General features: G+C 43.5%; 1 protein-coding gene across 2 annotated transcripts in view; it reads right to left on the bottom strand.

Annotated features, from left to right (window-relative positions):
- The window catches only part of MAP2K5 (mitogen-activated protein kinase kinase 5), a 121,164-nt gene that overhangs the window by 92,200 nt on the left and 10,178 nt on the right, over positions 1 to 18,786 (bottom strand). For both annotated transcript variants that reach the window (XM_082290415.1, XM_082290416.1), the window contains exons 4-8: positions 16,006 to 16,075; positions 12,296 to 12,336; positions 11,500 to 11,567; positions 8,784 to 8,832; positions 3,833 to 3,897 (exon numbers count right to left, since the gene is read on the bottom strand). In XM_082290415.1, the coding sequence (XP_082146541.1) occupies positions 3,833 to 3,897; positions 8,784 to 8,832; positions 11,500 to 11,567; positions 12,296 to 12,336; positions 16,006 to 16,075 (293 nt within the window). The remainder of the gene's footprint in view (positions 1 to 3,832; positions 3,898 to 8,783; positions 8,833 to 11,499; positions 11,568 to 12,295; positions 12,337 to 16,005; positions 16,076 to 18,786) is intronic.

Here is an 18,786-nt window from a genome sequence, read left to right as displayed (position 1 = left end):
TCCCAAATTAATTAGGGCATCATTGGGGCTTTATGTTTATTTTGGTGTACGGAGCTTTATGCTCCTGCTGCTGGAGACTCCAACAGAACCCACGGAGTTACACACACAACTCACACTGCAAAATAAATCCCAGGAGGCTGTGCCATGCCCTAAACACAGCTCCTGGAACATCTCACTTCTCCTTTCTCCTTGAAAAACAAAGACTAGAAAACATGAAATAAGAATAAAACATTCATTTTGCTTCTCTATAAAGGAAATAGCGACGCTTTAGACACGTCATGTGAGAAAGACCTGACAGAGTCATTATTTGCTAGAGATAAACACCTCCACTTTGTAATATTTAGGTTCAAAATCTACACAGCTGAGGATCTGAGCTCTGAATAATTTAATGGAGCTGCTCCAGGGACCAGCTGGCAAAGCACACCCACACATTCCAAATCAAATCCTCAACCTAAAGAGAGATCTCCTCAGAGCAGCCTCTGCAGCCATGGATGGAGCCCAAAGATGCAGCACAAAGCTCATCCTTCCAATGTCTTTTGGGCTGACCAGCAAATGATTTGATCCAAGAAAAGCAATTTAAACAGATCCAGAGATGTCCTGCCACACAGATGTTTGGGAAGAGCTTAAATTGTGCATTCTCCACCCCACCAGCTTCCATAAAACAGCTGGCAGCTGAGTTTCAAAAAATGCATAGAACTGGAGTTAAATACTCCACAGAGAGTGGAAATCAGAGCAAATGACACAGCCTACCTACAGCACCTGGCAAACAGGAGAGGAGCACACTCAGGTGCTTTCAGGCTTCGTTACAGCAGATTTTATCCTTTTCTTGACAGTCTTTACCCAAGACAGGGCACACTCTGCTCACTGGGCAGCAGTGGAAGAATCGCTGCTTTCTGATGGAATATTCAATGGACAGTTTGGGCTTGTTTTATATTTTCTCACGTACTTCTAAACATGCAAGCAACCAAAAAGCAAGGCTAATTAACTGGTTTTGCCATATCTAACATGAGAATTTTTATTGTTCCTTAATTAAGCAAACAGCGGATGAAAAGGTAGGGGGAGAATGGGATGTCAAAGAACCATAAAATCCCCTTCTTTTTAGAACAGGAAAAACATTTAGATTCAGCAAGTTCTCCCTCAAAATATTGCTATAAAGTATTGATTTTTTACCAGACTCAATTGACTGAAAAGTTGTTTGTATAGCAATATTGGCCAAGCCAATATAGTGGAACAATTTTGCTACACACAGTAATCAAGTGTATTTCTAAAGTATAATTATACTGTCATAAAAATAAAGCTAAGATACCTCTTCTCCGAGCAATAAACCAGTTGCAGCTGTAAAGAACCCAAATAAATGAAATCCATTTTCTAACTAAACATAGTCTTCCAAAGAGAACAACCCCAGCTCCCCTCTCCCCCCACCTCCAGCCAGGGGGAGCAGGAAAAGTGATCAATACTTCAATCTCAATAAACTATTTCAATAGTGCTTCATTCCCATGGAAAAGAGAGGCTGGAAAATTTTTGCTCAGCGACCTGCGACGCGCTGTCTTGTTCCCCGAGTGCTGGGAATATATCATTGCCATAATGGATATGAGTTAGGATAAAGAGCTGGGAAGAGAGGGGGAATAAAAAAAAAAAAAGATAAGGATAACAACAACAACAAAAAAAGAATAAAAAGGGCATAGACAGGCTCGTTCTTCAGCTGCAGATCAATACCCACACAGCCTCTCCTCCCCGAGCCAGCAGCCCCACACTGCGAGGGGGAAACAGCCCAACCTCTGCAATTAATTTTACTTGACAAATGTTCATTGATTTACTGGAATAAAATATCTGTGGGCTGCTGTGCGTGGCTGGGGCAATCCAGCTACCTGTGAGTGTTCCAGTCTGAACCCCTTATTCCCTACTGGGGCGCGGATGCTCCGCTGGAGACTGAGAACTGGGAACATTTTGGGAAGGGGGGATTGCTCCAAGCTAGGGAGTTCTGCCACGGGGCTGGAGCCCCTCTGCTCTGGAGTCAGGCTGGGAGAGCTGGGAATGTTCACATGGAGAAGAGAAGGATCCAGGGAGAGCTCAGAGCCCCTTCCAGGGCCTAAAGGGGCTCCAGGAGAGCTGGAGAGGGACTGGGGACAAGGGATGGAGGGACAGGACACAGGGAATGGCTTCCCACTGCCAGAGGGCAGGGATGGATGGGATACTGGGAAGGAATTCCTCCCTGTGAGGGTGTGAGGCCCTGGCACAGGGTGCCCAGAGCAGCTGTGGCTGCCCCTGGATCCCTGGCAGTGTCCAAGGCCAGGCTGGCCGGGGCTTGGAGCACCCTGGGATAGTGCAAGGTGTCCCTGCGCATGGAATGGGATGAGCTTTAAGTTCCCTTCCCATCCAATCCATTCCAGGGTTCCATGATAATGTGTAAAACACCCACACACAAAACCAGTGCCTGTTCCCTGGAGCAGGCTGGAATGACTCCTGCACTGGGAAGGATTCTGAAGTCACTGCAGCTGCTGACTTTAAATAAGAACGGGATAAAAAAGAATGTGAGAGACAGAAACACTTCCCTGACACAGGAGCGGGCTCCTGCCTTTGCAGGTCAGACCTTCCCTGTCTGAGAGTGCAGGGAAATGCCACAGTCACCCACTCCAGGCTCGGGATCACAGCACGACACCTTCAGAAACACAGGATGATGTCAAACAGGGAACGTTCAGCCTTACATCCCCTTTTATCCAAATTCCCTCTATGAACCTTCTCCGCCTCTTCTTCTGACACCAACAAGTCACTGGCTGAGCTTTAGAGCTCAACATTCTCCCTCATATCTATAATAAAATCAGAAAGTAACACAATTTCCTCAAGTTCCTTGGTCTAGGAATATCCTTCTCCAAGAAAACATCCATGAGATTTCCCAACCACATCCCACCCCCAAGGCCAACCTGATTTTAAGGGTCCATTCCAAGACTGCATTTCCTCCTTGGAGGCTTTGGAAGCCCATTTCCATTAAACCTTCTGCAAGGAGGACTTGTTTTGCAATGCTGGCAGCCAATTAGAAACTAAACTAAATGCACCGTAGCTTTTAAAACATTTTAGGGGAAAAAAAAAATGTTAATATCAAAGTTAAAATGTCTAAGGTATAAACAAAGCCCTAATGGGATGCTGGGTTACTGTATATGGTAAATAGCTCTCTGGAGGAAACCTTTATTACTCCCTCAGGGCTTTCTTACAAAGTATGGATTTCTTAATTCCCAGTGGAATATTTTTCATACCCCACTGCAGACTATTAAGTACCAGATATTACATTCTGTAGTTTAAACTTTGCACTATGCATAAGAAGGAGTTTTCTCAACAGGAAAGTCTTATCTGTGCTATTATCATCTTTACCATATTAAAATTAATCCTGGCTGCAGGGTAGGAGCTTCGCCACCAAAATTTGGGGGAGTTTATCAGGCTGGGAGGGAGGGAGGGGAGCGGCAGCCAAAGGGGGAGGGAGGGATTCTGAAGGGGCAGAGAAGGACAGGGCACTGGTGCCACTGGTGCCACCATATCCCACTGCTGTCATTCCCAGGAAGGGCGTGGTGAGCCAGCAGGAATTGCAAATCCTGGAGGCCAATCTATGATGCTCCAGCACATCCCAAGTTCTACTTGTGAACCATTAACTTGTTACCCAGAAAGGACTCAAAGCTGCGTTAAAAACAAAGTAAAATACCCTCAGAACGGTTTAAAAGTTTATACTACGAATTCCTTTCCTGCACAGCAGCAAGGGCCCATCTATACCCCAAAGGGTAAAAATAAAAACGCTGTTATATTTGAATTTTTTCCCATATTTTCAGTGAAATCCCCCACTCACTTGTAGACTGTGCCTCCGTTGCCGTGCCCGAGGATGTCTCGGTATCGTATGTCTTGTTCATTCATCTCCACAAGAAAGAAAGAAAAACAAAAGAGATGTCATGCTGTGGATGGAAATGTCAAGGAAAAGCAACTCCAGGCCATAAACAACAAGCAGTCTGGGTCATTTCAAGTTCAGCTGCAAGAACGAGAAGATCAATACAACATTTGCTGTCCAATTTATAAAAGACGATACCAAGGGACAAAGTGATGGAAAGTTTAATGACAATTTGTTTGCCTGGGTCATTTCATTAAAGTTTGATAAAAGGTGTCAAAATGGAATGATATAATATAGCTCAAGAGGGTCAGGGCACAGATACTGAGAGGAAAAGGGGCTCCAGAGCAGCACATAACCAGAGCCAAAGTTGGAGGTGAATGGAAACAATCCGACAGAAACTGGCAGCTGGAGTGTGCCTGAAAAAGTTTATGGTTTATTCTGGAATCAGCATAATTGATCCTAATTGAGTGGCAGCTCTGTCAGTGGGGTTGCTCTGCAGAGCTCCATTTATGCAGCTTTTATCCAAAGCACTTCTTTTAATAAAAATAATCAGTCTGGAATTGCAATAAAAACCATTTTCCTTGAACTACACAATGAATTCTTCACCTCCATCTTTCTGCTCACTGGGACAACTCAGATGCTCAGAAATCCAGCAGCAGCTCATAAAAGCACTGCAAATTCCTGAATTTGGGATCCTTTTTATATGGATTTTACAACAGATCATTATATTGCCCAAGAAGCAATTCAAATGTAGAACCACAGTTCAGCCTTCTGGACAAACAGAGTTATTTGGATTTTGCACAAATGAAAAAATCCCACTAAAAATATTTTGGAATGCACGTTTATACTTTAAATATAAATGTTTAAATCAGAATTAGTTCTGGGCTCAAAGCAATTTTCTCTTCCAAATGTTTGGGCAAATCCTGCTTTGAAAAGGTATTTTCCTAGGAAACATTAACTCATTTTCAGTAATTACTTGTATTTTATGGGACACCAAGTTAAATATTTCACATGATTTGGCCTGGCTGCTTAAAGATGTCATTTTTGTGTATTAACACAAGTGATGATCACAAGCTCAAATGTCCCAAAGAGTCAATACTCAGCATTTCTAATGACCAGAAAATGAAATATTTTATTGATTTAAAAGAAGTTGTAAGGACAGAAATGATTAATCCAAAATTGATGTCCTTTTCTTTCACTACCTGAGCAAAAACCTGGTTTCTCCCTGGAATTTCTACGGAGTGTTGGGAAAACCTGAGTTGAGACAACTCAAAATAGAAGGTGATTATTTTATGACCCATTTGTGGTTAAACCTGGGCCAGGTACCTTAGGAAGGGATGAAATGGCCCATTCCAACACCAAGGTTTATGATGAAAAGCAACATTTATCTCATTACTGAAAGCTCCTTTGCTTATTGGATTCATCAGAAAATGCAAATAAAAGGGGAAAAGGCACCTCATGAGGAACAATCGTTCATGAATGGGATTTCAAATATGTAAAGGATCTACAGTGGACCCCTTGCACCAAAAATAATTTCTCTCAGGCTGCTGCAGACTTGGTAATTTTAAGTAGTTTTGCTCTTCCAAGCTGGAGGACCTGAATTCTCCAGTCTTGGAGGTAACAACAAACATTTGCATTCCCAAAAATGTCCTTCTAAGCCAATCACTTGGAAGAGAAATCAAATGAACCCACAAAGCCATGAATAAATTAGTATTTTTGTTTCTTGTGGGGGAAAAGAGAAGAATTTTTCGTGGTTACTCAAGTTATAAACAACAAAGTGAGCAGAACTGGAGACATAAAGTACATTTCCCTTTTCTCCTGCTTTATACTCACTGGGAAAAGGGAGCATTTTCTCCACATCATTCCCTAAAAGACAGGGGTAGGAGCAGCTCCATCCTCTGTGCCCAGCACAAAGGGCAACCAGAAACCCAGGGAAAAACAGGAATGCTGGGGTGGAGGGAGGATCTGCAGCTGATGGGGAGATAAAGTGTGATTTACTGGCTCAAATAAAGATGCCAAAAGCACGGGGTGATTTATTTATTTTACTGGGAAAACTGGATTCTCCATCATAAAACGCTCCCCTAATAACCACGGGCTCGGCAGGAAGGGCTGGAATATTAAACCTGCAACCCCAGCTTGGATTGGCTGCCAAAATTCAGGGAATTCATGGAAAAGCAAAGCAGGCTCCAATTAGGGAGCAGCAAACAAAGCATCCCTCGTTCACACCTGGCTGGGGATGAAATCAGGGTGTGTCTCTCATAAATCATTAAAAGCAAAATGCCCAATTAATCCTGACTGGAGCAGGAGCTGCCCCGGTGCCGGGGCTTCCCGAGTGGAGGCAATCATGGATTCACGGAGCAGTCACACTCCAGGAGCAGCCAATTGAGGAGATTTAGTAAATCCCACTTTATAGAGCAGAGACTAATCGGGAAACACGAGCCAGTCAAATGTTTCTTATGAACTGTTGACACTATATCAATGCTGAATCAATTGGTGGCATTTACTGTGAGTGACAGAAAAGAAATAAATATTTATATCACATCACCTATATCAATGAACCCGGGCAGAAAGCTATTTCTAACCTGTCAATATTTGATTATCTTGAAGAATCATGTCCCCTTCTTTTAATGATTAATATGAATTCCTTATTAAACCTAAATGGAAACTACTAGAGGAATATCATTAGGAATGCCTCAAAGCAGCAACTGCCAAAAAATAATCAAAAATAATGACCCAGGCCATGCTTAAGTAATGGTAAGTGTGACTTAATCCCCCCAAATGAACAAAAGTTAAAATTACCACTAGAAAACCATCTCCAGTTGTGGATCTGTGACCAAATTTTGCAGAACACAACTGAAATCATTCACTCTCAACAAAAAGCAGATTAACTCCCATCAGGTTGACTAAAAGGTAGTATTAAAACTGATTTTTTTTTTTTTTAGTGGATTTCAGTAACATTTTTAAGATCATAAGAAGTACTTAATCCCTATTTTTTTTTTAATTGGGTTTAAGTATAAAACTTAATTCTTATTTTCTTTTTAGTGGTTTCAAGTAGCAATTTTAATATCATAACAAGAAGTACCTAATTCCTATTTTCTTTTTTTTTTTTTTTAGTGAGTTGAAGTAACATTTTGAATATTGTAAGAAGTAGTTTGGTTCTAAAATTCAAAACCACAAGGAACAAATCTGTGAATCTATTGCAGGGCACACCAAGCACTTGTTTTTTGTTGTTTAGAACAAATAAAATGCCAAATCCAGCCAATCACAGGGAGATTTTACTCACATTTGGGGATTTTACTTTAAAATTAATCAGTAATATCGGAGCGAGCACCACCTTGATTCAGAAGTTCAGCCTCCTGCTGCTGGTACTCCCAGAATTTCAAGTCATCAAGAGAAATATACAATTTACCTACGAATTTTGTAACATTAACAAATCGAGAGGCAGGAACTCGTGAATACTGAAGTCAGCCTAAAAGCCCCATTTCCCAGGCGTATTCCAGGGATTCAGCGGCGCTGGGCTCCCGTTTTGGAGGGGAACTCCCACTTAGCCCCCCCCAAAATGTTCCAGGTGAGGCTGAAGGACACCACAGAGCTCAGCCTTTATCTTCCTGACACGCTCAGCCACAACTCCTTGATTCATGAAATGCCAATGAGGCTTGGAGAGGTCATTGTGTGAAGGCACTGAATAGGCATCTGAGATAATTAAGATTTCAGCCTTCGGAAGGCGGAGGGGAAGTGAAGAGCAGTTAAGAAAATCAATAAGAGTCTTTTATTTGCAGTGACACAGATGTCTCAGTCAATAGAGCCTAATAGGCAGCTCGGAGCCACCGGACAGGTGCCTCCCTCCAAGGCTGCCAAAGGGCTCAGCCTGTGACAAACATTAAAACGTATTTATGTGGCTGCTCAAGAATCTGGGCTCTTTTGGAGGGAGTTTCATTTAACTGTGTATATTTAATGTCACTGCGAGCCCGCCCGTATGTCCAGCTCAAAATGGGGGGAAAAAAAACGGTGCTGTTTGTCCATAAAGAGTCAATTTTGGGTGCCAGGGCTGAATGCCTGGAGCAAAAAGAGAAGAACAAGGTGGTGTTCTACAGCTTTGCGCTTTTTTTGGTTGGTTGGATTTTTTGCCTTATTTTTGAAGGATTTACAACACAGAATCATAGAATCGTTAAGGTTGGAAAAGACCTTTAAAATCAAGGCTAACCATTAATTTAACACTGCATAAAGGGCCAGAGTGGCCTTAAAGTGAAGGAGGGCAGGGTTAGATTAGAGGTTAGGAAGGAATTGCTCCCCTGTGAGGGTGAGGAGGCCCTGGCCCTGGTTCCCAGAGAAGTTCTGGATTCCCTATCCCTGGAAGTGTCCAAGGCCAGGCTGGACAGGGCTTGGAGCCACCTGGGATAGTGGAAAGTGTCCCTGCCCATAGCAAAGAATCTGGAACAAGAGGATTTTCAAGATGGGCTTTAAGAGCCCTTCTAACCGAAACCATTCCATGATTCTGAAGTGATTCCTTGCAAGAACCTGCTAAATTTTTAAGTATCTACTGCTCTAAACCCCACAGAGGTCGTTCTAAGCGAGCAGTTGACTCAGTTATTTAAAATTGATTAACTTTCTTCCCTAGAACCGTGGTGGCAGCAGCAGCTCAACACGTGTGCAGGGCCTCGATCTATTTGCAGCTAAACCTGATTAGCACATTTTGAGAAATGGGAAGCAAATTGCTGTGCCAATCACAGCAAATCAGGACAGAGGACTCATCCGTGCCATGAGGGTTTCCATGGTCCCCCCAGTCCTGTGTTAAAAGAACACATTACAGCTAAATGAGCTGTAAGCAGCTCTGCACCATCCAGGGGTGCCAATCAGCCTGGAATGAGGCAGGGACGAGACATCCATGAAGCCAAAGCTCCACCAGAGCACCTACCTGGCCATTGGCAAGGATTTTCTTCAGCTCTGCAGAGGATTTTTTTAAGCTGGAAGAGAACAAACCAAATAAGAAGCAATTATTTTTAATGACTGGGCCGTTTCACTCCGTCAGACAGAGCGAAGCTGTGAGAAACAAGGCAAGTCCGTGGTTACATATTCTGAAGAGATTAAACTTGAAGGGGAAGGTGTGGGGAGCATCAGTCAGCACTGCCAAGCTGCAGACAGCAGGAATGAAGAAGCAATGAGCAGTTAAGAAAAATCAATGTATTTTTCACCTTTCCACCGCAGCTGGTTTAGACACCTGACTGTACCCAGTGAGACACAACCTATTGTTCATCAGCTCTACGAGGGACAATTTTAAAAAGCTGCTCTCGCATGTCAGGCGTTTCAAAAAACAACAGCAAAATAAGGCTCACATCCAGTTTTCAGGTGCCATGACTTGTTTTAGAGCTCCCCAAGGCATTATTCCTCAGGAATTCCCGTAGATCTCAGCTCAGGGCTGTGCTGCCAGTGATGCCCCACTACCTCCCCTGACCACAGACTGGAGCAGAGGAAGCAGGAGAGCACAATTCCTGATTTAGGAATCTCAGGATGTCCCTAAATCCCTGAGGGAAGTCCAGCTTTCCATGTGCACCCATTCCAGGTCAATTTGCTGAATCCCTGTGCTTTTTCAGGAGAATCTACTCCCATGGCAATACAACAAAACAAATCACACCAATTTTTTCTAAGAGAACTTTACCAAACCCCAACTCTCAGCTTGGTGAGCCAAAGAGTAAAGCCCTGAATGGCTTCAAACCCCTTCCCACCCACTCACAAAATTCTGCTTTTTGCCTCCTTTCCTGACAAACTGTTCCTTCAACACAACAAACTGCCTGGGCAGCAACATCTGCAAAACTTTATCTCAAAGGGACATTCTGCTCTTATTACTGAAGTTTAAAAAAAAAAAAAAAAAAAGTACAAAATAATATATTCTTGAAAGGCCTGTGCACGTGTCTTGATCACAGATCATTATTAACAGGAACAGTGAAAACACAGATTTCATATTTGGTGGCTTTGTTCTTTAATAGGCCTCTTGTTCCACGACTACTTTAAAGAAAAATTAAGTTTTCCAAGGAAACATAAGTTGATCTTGTCATCTTTCATGACTAACAATTTGTGAACATGAAACAAAGAGAGACTTTCAATTACTTCAAAAACAAAACTCCCGGTGCAGAAGGTTTCGGAAAAGGAATGGCAATTAACCACCAGATAAGGTGACAAGAATCTTCTAGAAGCTTCATTTTCAATGCACTTGAAGAACAAGCTCAAAGTACAGGGAGTACTGAAAGCTGCAGCACACAGCAGTGACAGAAAGCAGCTTTATTTAGCTCAGATTGGGGGGACTGCAGATCACAAAGACATTCAGATTTATTTTCTTTTAAGAGTTTTGGGTCGGATCCTCACCGCTGCAACGGTTCCCCGAGGGATGGGGCAAACTTAGCCAGGCTGGCTTTTTTTATCTCCACAATTAGCAGAGCCACCAAGGGCAGCAGCAAACTGGGTTTAGGGGTATTTGGATGGGGTTTCCAGTGGGGCAGAACTCCAGCCCTGCTGCTGGATGAGGCTGGAATCTCCCATAGTCCCCACAGGGAAACGGGATTTGTGGGACTGTCCCACCCTCAGGACAGGCCCCCCAAACTTCACCCTCCAAACACCACAACTCTGCCTCTCTGATCATTCTCTGGTAATTCATCTTCTTAATCTTCACAACATTTCTTTTTTCTTCCCTTTTCTCAGAGAGAAAAGGGAGCAGGATGCTGATGCATGGATAAATGGAATACTACGCACTTATTAGAATAATAGAATAATTTAGGTTGAAAGGGGCCTCCAGACGTTTCTATTCCCATGGTTCAGATATGCTCTTGCAGGAAGAAGATGGAACCAGACTCTCCTTATTTCTTTTTAAGAAAACATAAAGGTTTTTTGTAGGTTTTTAACACCAGTATTGAGTATTATTACTTTCATGTAATAAAAAGGAGTTTATCCTCCAGCATTTAAGAAACAAATCCCTAGGAAAAAAAGAGAATGAGTTCTCTTGCATTTTAAGAGCTAAATATGAGTTTTCAAATTAGGGCTAGAATGTAAAAAGCAAGATAAAGGGGATGGACTCCAAAATTTTGCTGGAACTGTAGGAAACAGGCACCTAAGCTGAAAAGATTTTAAAAAAATCTTACCTCACACTAAGAAACCTCCAAGCTTTATTTTTTAGGCTATTTGTTATTACGAACCTATGAATGGGGCATCAAACTTCCAAATCAAAGAATCCTGGAATGAACAAGCCACGAAGACCTGAACACGCAGACCTTGGCATTGGACCAACTAAAACCAGTGAGCTCAGCCCCAAATTTCATCTCAATGCTTTTGGAGGACAAAGCCACCTGAAACACCCAGTAAACCCTAATTTTTTTCTGACTTACCCAGAAAACCCTAATTTCTTTCTGAATTACCCAGCAAACCCCAATTTCTCCAGCAGCAAACACACAGAAGCCCCAGCAGCCCCAGCCCAACGAGATGCACGAACGGAGGTGATTCCGCCTTCCCCACCTTGCCAATCCCACTGGAAAAGTTACTCAAGCCCCAGCTCTGCTGGCAACAACCACACACAAGGCTCCATTTTGGTTTAAGGAAAGGAAATGAAAGAAAAACAGGGGAAGGAACAGGAGCTTGGCTCTTACCTATTGCTGGGGAGGGCCTCGGAGGCGGCCGAGCCGCTGTTGTTGGCAGCCCCCGCCCGCGTGTTCACCTGCGGGCAGGGAGAGGAGCTTGATCAGATCCTGTGTTCAGAGGACACCATTCTAATTAACCTGTAATTTGCCATGAATTTCTCATTTCACTAGGAAGGTTAATTAGCTTGTTGCTAGGCATGCCGATGGTTGAGGGCTGTATGTAGGTTAGCAGGCTACACAATTCCGGGGCTGCAACATCCTCACGTCTTAAATAATGCACTAAAAGAGGTGATAAATCCATCATTTATTCTCATTTTAAACACTAAACAATCACTTAATACCTTTATAGTCTTCTCCATGTGATTACAGAAGCAGTAAGAAATCAAAAACCTCAAATAATTCCATTGCGGTGCCTTCCGCACTTGGATAAATTGCTGAAATCACAGGAATGTGGGGGGGGTTTAAAAGCTTTGAAGTAGTGGCAGACAGGAGTTGATAAATGAACTACTAAAATTTAAGAACATGATTAGCAGAGGTTAAAAACAAAAAGGCAAACCCATTTGGAATGAAATTATATACACACAGAGATATATATTGATATAGATATCACAGCCAACATTTTGCAGATGAATCCTTCTCCCACCCCCACCAAAAAAAAAAAAAAAAAAAAAAAAAAAAATTCAGGGAAAAAAAAAATCTGCTTGTCAGAGCTCAAGAAAGTGCAGTTTTATTTGACATTTCAATAAGTGGAACACAGCATTACAAATCCATCTAACTTTCCTGAAACAATTATTGAAATTCGTACCTTGAGGCCATGTATGTTCCGTTTCCCAGGAGGTTTGCAGGCTGAAACAGTAATTGACTAAATTGTAGAACACATCAGGGCCATTTACAAATTTGCTCAAAATGAATCTTTTAAAAAGAAATGAGGGTGACACCAAAATTAGCAGAGAGAAATGATTGAAAAGTGCCTGGCGAGACCCAGAGTGGGAATTACGGCCCAGGATTTTTAACTTGCAGGAGTGAGCATTTATAAATGCTAAGAGCTTTCTGACACCATGTAATATAAATTCTAATTTCTGCTTAAAACACATCACAATCAAGAGAACTGTTGGCTCAAACGATGGGATTCTTTTTGTAATTCAAATTCCAATCTTGTGTCGCCGTGTTTTCACACGCTGGGTTTTTCCCTGGCATTTAACAGCAATATTTGCAAGATGGATTTTCAGGGAATCAGCTGCCACACGTCTTGAATTAGGCATTTTGTCAGAGGCACTTTGGGTGAAACGGGGGAAAACGCGGCAGGGACAACAGCAGTGAGCCTCCAAAAGGTAAACACTGAAAAAATGCCACCAAAAACGCCACTTTTTGGCGACAGAGGTACAAATGTGGCACTTTATGATGATGTCTGGCTTTAGAGGGATGTGCTGCTCGAGGAAGAAGCCTTTTCCTGAGGTGCCTCCAAGTGAACATTCCCTGCTCTCCACTCGGGGATGTGCTTTTGGCAGACGCAGAAGCTACAAAGGCTCCGAGCTCCGTGTCCCAGGCAGTTCCCATTTCCCAGCTCCGGTGCCCTACAAACGCTGTGTTAAAGGGGCTGTCACTGCTGATTGATGGCCTGAGCAGGCAGGAATTTGATTTTTCTCTCTCTCTGTGCACGTGCCTCGCCCTCCCAGTTTTGACAGCAGGAACCAGAACTATTTATTAGGCAGAAGGACACAGGTGATAGTCATTAAACACATCACTGAGGGCCACATGCCTTTCAATGACATTAAAAATTACCATGTGCATCTTAAAGAGGCAAAAATATTATGAGACTCTGGGCATTAAAGAAATAAAAACCAACCAGAAATTATAAATTATAAATACATATAAGCCCATTCTATTTTGCCCATAGATTAAAACTGACGTTTTGAACACGATAGTCAATCAGTAATAATTTTTATGGTTCATATTTGAATGATGTGTTCACCTTGCATTCCACAAATGGGATCTAAATAACACAGGTAGAAGATAGAGACATAAATATATAGATATATGTAGATATACATATAAATATATGTAGATATACATATAAATATATGTAGATATACATGTGTGTGTACACACATTTTTTATAGATTTTTCACATACAGATGTTTCTTTTCAATATAAAACCCCCCTCTGGCTCTTACTACCTAAATGGCAATAATAGACCTATTAAAAAATAGATAAAATACCAAAATTTTTTCCCCTTTACGATATTTTTATCATGAAATAAATAAAGCACAGCCCAGGTAACACAGGATGGCACACGGAAATTGACTCCTGACAGGATTTCTATGGCAGACAGGAGTTTTTGGGAGCTGATTGGAAGCAGGAGCTGAGGTTTCCTCAGAAGTTAGAGAGGCAGAAAGGGAAAAGGATTCAAAGGACTTGCAAAGAAATCTCTTTAAAGGGAAGAACTTGAAATTAGAGGCAGAAAGCTGCACGTTGCTGATGGGGTTTTCAAGTGCTGAACGTGGAGAGCCACGGCCAAAAGGGCACAGAAGAAAAGTGCTTGTGCTAACAAAATTTGGGATGTTCATTAAAGAGGCAGGACAAGAAGACAGGCAAGCAAAAAAAAAAAAAAAGGACCAGGAAAGCACATTTTGTTCGATATTTCAGAGGAGCTGCAGAACTCAGGGGTGGGTTTGGGGAGGGAAAACACGTTTTAAAGCTCTAACCTAGAAAAAGAGGTGTTTTAAGAAGGTGATTTGGGAAGATGAAACAAAACCTGAGCTCTGGAGCAATTTGGAGAGAGTGGGAAGGAGGAAATACCCAGCGGAAACCCAGAGCTGAGCCAGTGGTGAAAATCTGGAGGTGATAAGGAGGGATTGAATCTGGAGCAGCACAGGGACAATTCCGAGTCTGCCCAGCCAGAGGAGATTATCCTCGGATGCAAAGCAAACAGGAAAAGGAGAGAGCAGCAGGATTAGGAATTGGTATGGCTGATTCTGCAGGAAGGAGCCAAAAGGAGAATCTAGGAGAGGGTTAAATCTCAAAATGTCCTTTAAACCCTAAGGTGTGTCAGGTACTGACTTACAACAAGGGATGGAGGGACAGGACACAGGGAATGGCTTCCCACTGCCAGAGGGCAGGGATGGATGGGATACTGGGAAGGAATTGCTCCCTGGGAGGGTGGGCAGGCCCTGGCACAGGGTGCCCAGAGAAGCTGTGGCTGCCCCTGGATCCCTGGGAGTGTCCAAGGCCAGGCTGGACAGGACTTGGAGCAACCTGGGGAAGTGCAAGGTGTCCCTGCCCATGGCAGGGGTGGGATGGGATTTAAGGTCCCTTCCAACCCAAACCATTCCAGGATTCCACGATCTACACCTGGCAAGAGGCAGGAGACCCTTCCCTCTCCAAGCTGCCCCTGCTCTCAGCAGGACACAGCTCCCGGCTGGTGGCTCTGCAGTGCCACAGCTCAAACATCTGGGAGGCCCCTCTCAATCAGACCCTGCCAGCCTGAGCCAGAAAAACATAATTTTCCATATTCCCCTTAAATTCCTGTCTCTTTTCCATAGGAGCACACGGAACTACCAGGAAACCCAGCCTCCTTTGGAGACCTTATTAACACGTGTTTGAGGAGGCTGTTGGTTAATTGCCCAATTCAAACTTCAGAGAGTTGTAAGTAATGGAAGCACAGAATGTTTAATTGGGAGCCTCATAGTATGATTATTTGTATAATATCAGTTAAGTGAGAAGAGTTTAATTTTTAATTATTTCAATTAATTTATTGCTGGGAGATTTACTTGGAGAATTTCAACCTTCTCTGTTTCATCAATTAAGAGTCAGAGATTCAGAGCCTGGCTACTGAGATCTGAATGAATTATGTAATGCATGAGGCTTTTTTTTTTTTTAACCATTATTTGAGTTCAGAGAGAGCACTGCATTCCCAAAAACCCAACGAGCTGCCTACGGATTTTTTCCAGGTTGGAGATGACCTATTTTTCAATTGCCTCAGTCCACAGAATTGATTACATCTCTCCCTGTTCAGGAGAACTATTAAAGTGCTGTGAATATTTGGATACCACTGCTAAGTGCCCAAATCTCAGCTCAAAACGTGTCCTGGCTGGAGCTCCTGTGACAGACACGTCCCCACTCCCACAATGGTGACAGAGCCATTCCCCAGTCTGTCAGGCTGATTAATGACATTAAAAGAGTCTTGAAAAGCCCAATTTTCATAAATATCCAAGATTTCAGTTATTCATCTGCTTTGCTTGGAGTACAGGCAGAGCCATCACCAATGAGTATTTTAAATGTACTTAAATATGTACTCTGCAAACCGACTCTCGTTAGTCTAATTTACTCCAGGAAATTAGCTATTTTATATGCAATAAATGTACTTCTCTCCACACTCCCCACCATAATGAATTCTTCTCTCCAAATTAGGAGGTAAACATCATGCTCTGTGCATTTAAACCTCCCCAAAACATGCCAGGGAACTGTGTCAGCACCAGGTCTCGGGGCTGTTGATTAGGATTCGCTCAGCGTTACCTCGTGGGTAGATCTGGAGAGGCTCTATCAACTGTCCATTCACTTGCTGCTCCATCACAGTGGAGTAATACTGCAAAGAAACCCAAGGAAGAGATGACTCAGTGACCCAGGAGCAGTAAAAGCACTCACGGATTGGTTAATTCAATGTATTTTAATTTTCTTTTCAATTGCCACAGTGCCCATCAGCCTTCAGATGGTTCATTTCCACCTGCAATGTTCCCACAATGTTCCCACAACAAGAGGAACTTACACAAGGAGCTGCGGTGCCACAGGGATCTGTTCCTGGCTCAGCAGGAAAGCTCCAGGCTCCTCTGAAACCTGGGAATGCTTCTGCAGGTGAGGAGATGAAACATTTACAGCAAATGCAGCAGCTGCCACAGCTGGAGGAGCCAGCAGAACCAAACAGGGACACCAAGACATGGTGCAAATATACCCCAAAACTGCACAGTTAGGAAAACTCCAAGGAACCCCAAAGGGATCCCAAAACAGTGCTCCCAGAAAGTCACTGCAGACATCCCGAGACACCAAACTCCACAGGAGCTGTGGCAGTGATCCAGGGGGATGTTTATTGGTTAAAAAAAGGCAAAGAACGGGCAAAAAGGGATGGAAAGGGAGCTGCCAACATCACAATCCAAAAAGACACCTGGACCATGGAGATGCTCCCAGGGCTGGAGCCAGGCTGGGAGAGCCGGGAATGTTCACCTGGAGAAGGGAAGGATCCAGAGAGAGCTCAGAGCCCCTTCCAGGGCCTAAAGGGGCTCCAGGAGAGCTGGAGAGGGACTGGGGACAAGGGATGGAGGGACAGGACACAGGGAATGGCTTCCCGCTGCCAGAGGGCAGGGATGGATGGGATACTGGGAAGGAATTGTTCCCTGGGAGGGTGGGGAAGGGCTGGGCTGGAATTCCAAGAGAAGCTGTGGCTGCCCCTGGATCCTTGGAAGTGTCCCAGGCCAGGCTGGACATTTGGGTTTGGAGCACCCTGGGATAAGGAAAAGTGTCCCTGCCAACGGGGTGGAACTGGATGAGCTTTTAACTTTTTAATTCCCATTTTACCCATGGCACTCCATGACCTGCAGACATCTCTACACACAACAGGAACATTTCTGACACACTCTCAGAATAATAAACTAAAATAAACACACATGAGAGTGTTTCCTGCCCCCCAAAAAATATAATAGAGGGGGAGAGAGAGGGAGAAAAAACCATGGCCCTGTCCATTACTCACCAGTGATGACAAGTAAATGAAATATCAATCATGTAAGCTGTCAACCTTTTGGGACAGCAATAACTGTTAACAAGTAGTCTGGAAAAATTGTCTGAAAATGACTTGTCCTCCACACGCGAGCGTTCGAGGTTTCCATGGAAAATTAAGATGCCAGTGGCTATTTGGAACATTGTTCAGGTATTCTTTTTAATGGAAAATTTGCCAGTTATTGATCCAGAGCGTGTAGCCCTTGCTTTCAGAGAGCTGCAAGCAACTTTCCAATCAGTGGCTGTCAAAAAAATTACTGCCTTTTTATACAGATACAAGACAACAGCCCCAGTGCTGCTCCGTGGCTGTCCTTAATTAACTGCAGTGCCCAACTCAAAGAATCCTATTCACCAGCCCCCAAAATTTGCCTAATTCAAAGCATTTCTGCATAACCTAAAAGAATTCCAGACCTGGAATAATTTAATGTCAAGTTCAGAAAGCAAAGACCCTAAAGATAAGGTTGGGCATGATCCAAAATATCTTCTCAGTTATAATCTCAGGGAATTATTTTTTTTCTCCTTAGACTGAAAAAAAATCTTTATTTACATTTTGGAGAACACCTGCACAAAGTCAAAATTCCCAGAAATACTTTCCCAGTTGGCCAATCCTCCAAATATTTGTTGCAGGCCCCAAAATGAGTATTTTTCTTCCTCACTATATACCCCAACTTTATTCAATCCATGCATTTTCTAGGCTCAGAACATTTGTTTCCTTGCAAACACACCCCAAAATGAAGCCTACAGAATGGGAGGAAGTTAAACCATCAGTGCAACACTCAAATAAAAAACTAGTTTAAAACTGAAGAGAAAAATTTTCAGAGAAGAAAAGCTGCTGAAGCAGAAAGAAGTCATTTACAGCCATCCCATAATTTTGAGGGGAAAGCAGAGAGTTGAGCAATCATAACTCTAATGTACTGAAACTTTAACAGTGAGCTTGGAAGCATAGCAAAAAAATGACCTTACCAAGGCATGATTAATCTGGAGACAGCGCCAGGAAAATTCAAGTTTTCCACTTTAACAGCAAAAATGGCTGAGATTTTACAAGGAGAACAGAAAAACACGAGGAATTCTGGTGGGGAGGCATCACCAGTGATCTGCTGCGTGCAGCAGGAGAAGGAGGTGCAGCTGCTGGACACAAAAGTGGATGGAAAAGGAGCTGAGAACAAGACACCTGGACCATGGAGATGCTCCCAGGGCTCTGGAGCCAGGCTGGGAGAGCTGAGAATGTGAAGAGAAGGATCCAGAGAGAGCTCAGAGCCCCTTCCAGGGCCTAAAGGGGCTCCAGGAGAGCTGGAGAGGGACTGGGGACAAGGGATGGGGGACAGGACACAGGGAATGGCTTCCCAGTGCCAGAGGGCAGGGATGGATGGGATACTGGGAAGGAATTGTTCCCTGGGAGGGTGGGGAGGGGCTGGGCTGGAATTCCCAGAGAAGCTGTGGCTGCCCCTGGATCCCTGGAATGTTCCAGGTGAGGTTGGACGGGGCTTGGAGCAGCCTGGGACAGGGGAAGGTGTCCCTGCCCATGGCAGG

The sequence above is a fragment of the Coloeus monedula genome, assembly GCF_965178545.1.
Source record: "Coloeus monedula genome assembly, chromosome: 14".
NCBI lineage: Eukaryota > Metazoa > Chordata > Aves > Passeriformes > Corvidae > Coloeus > Coloeus monedula.
The sequence above is the reverse complement of the archived record's forward strand: the minus strand, read 5'-3'. Positions and strand labels throughout refer to the sequence as shown.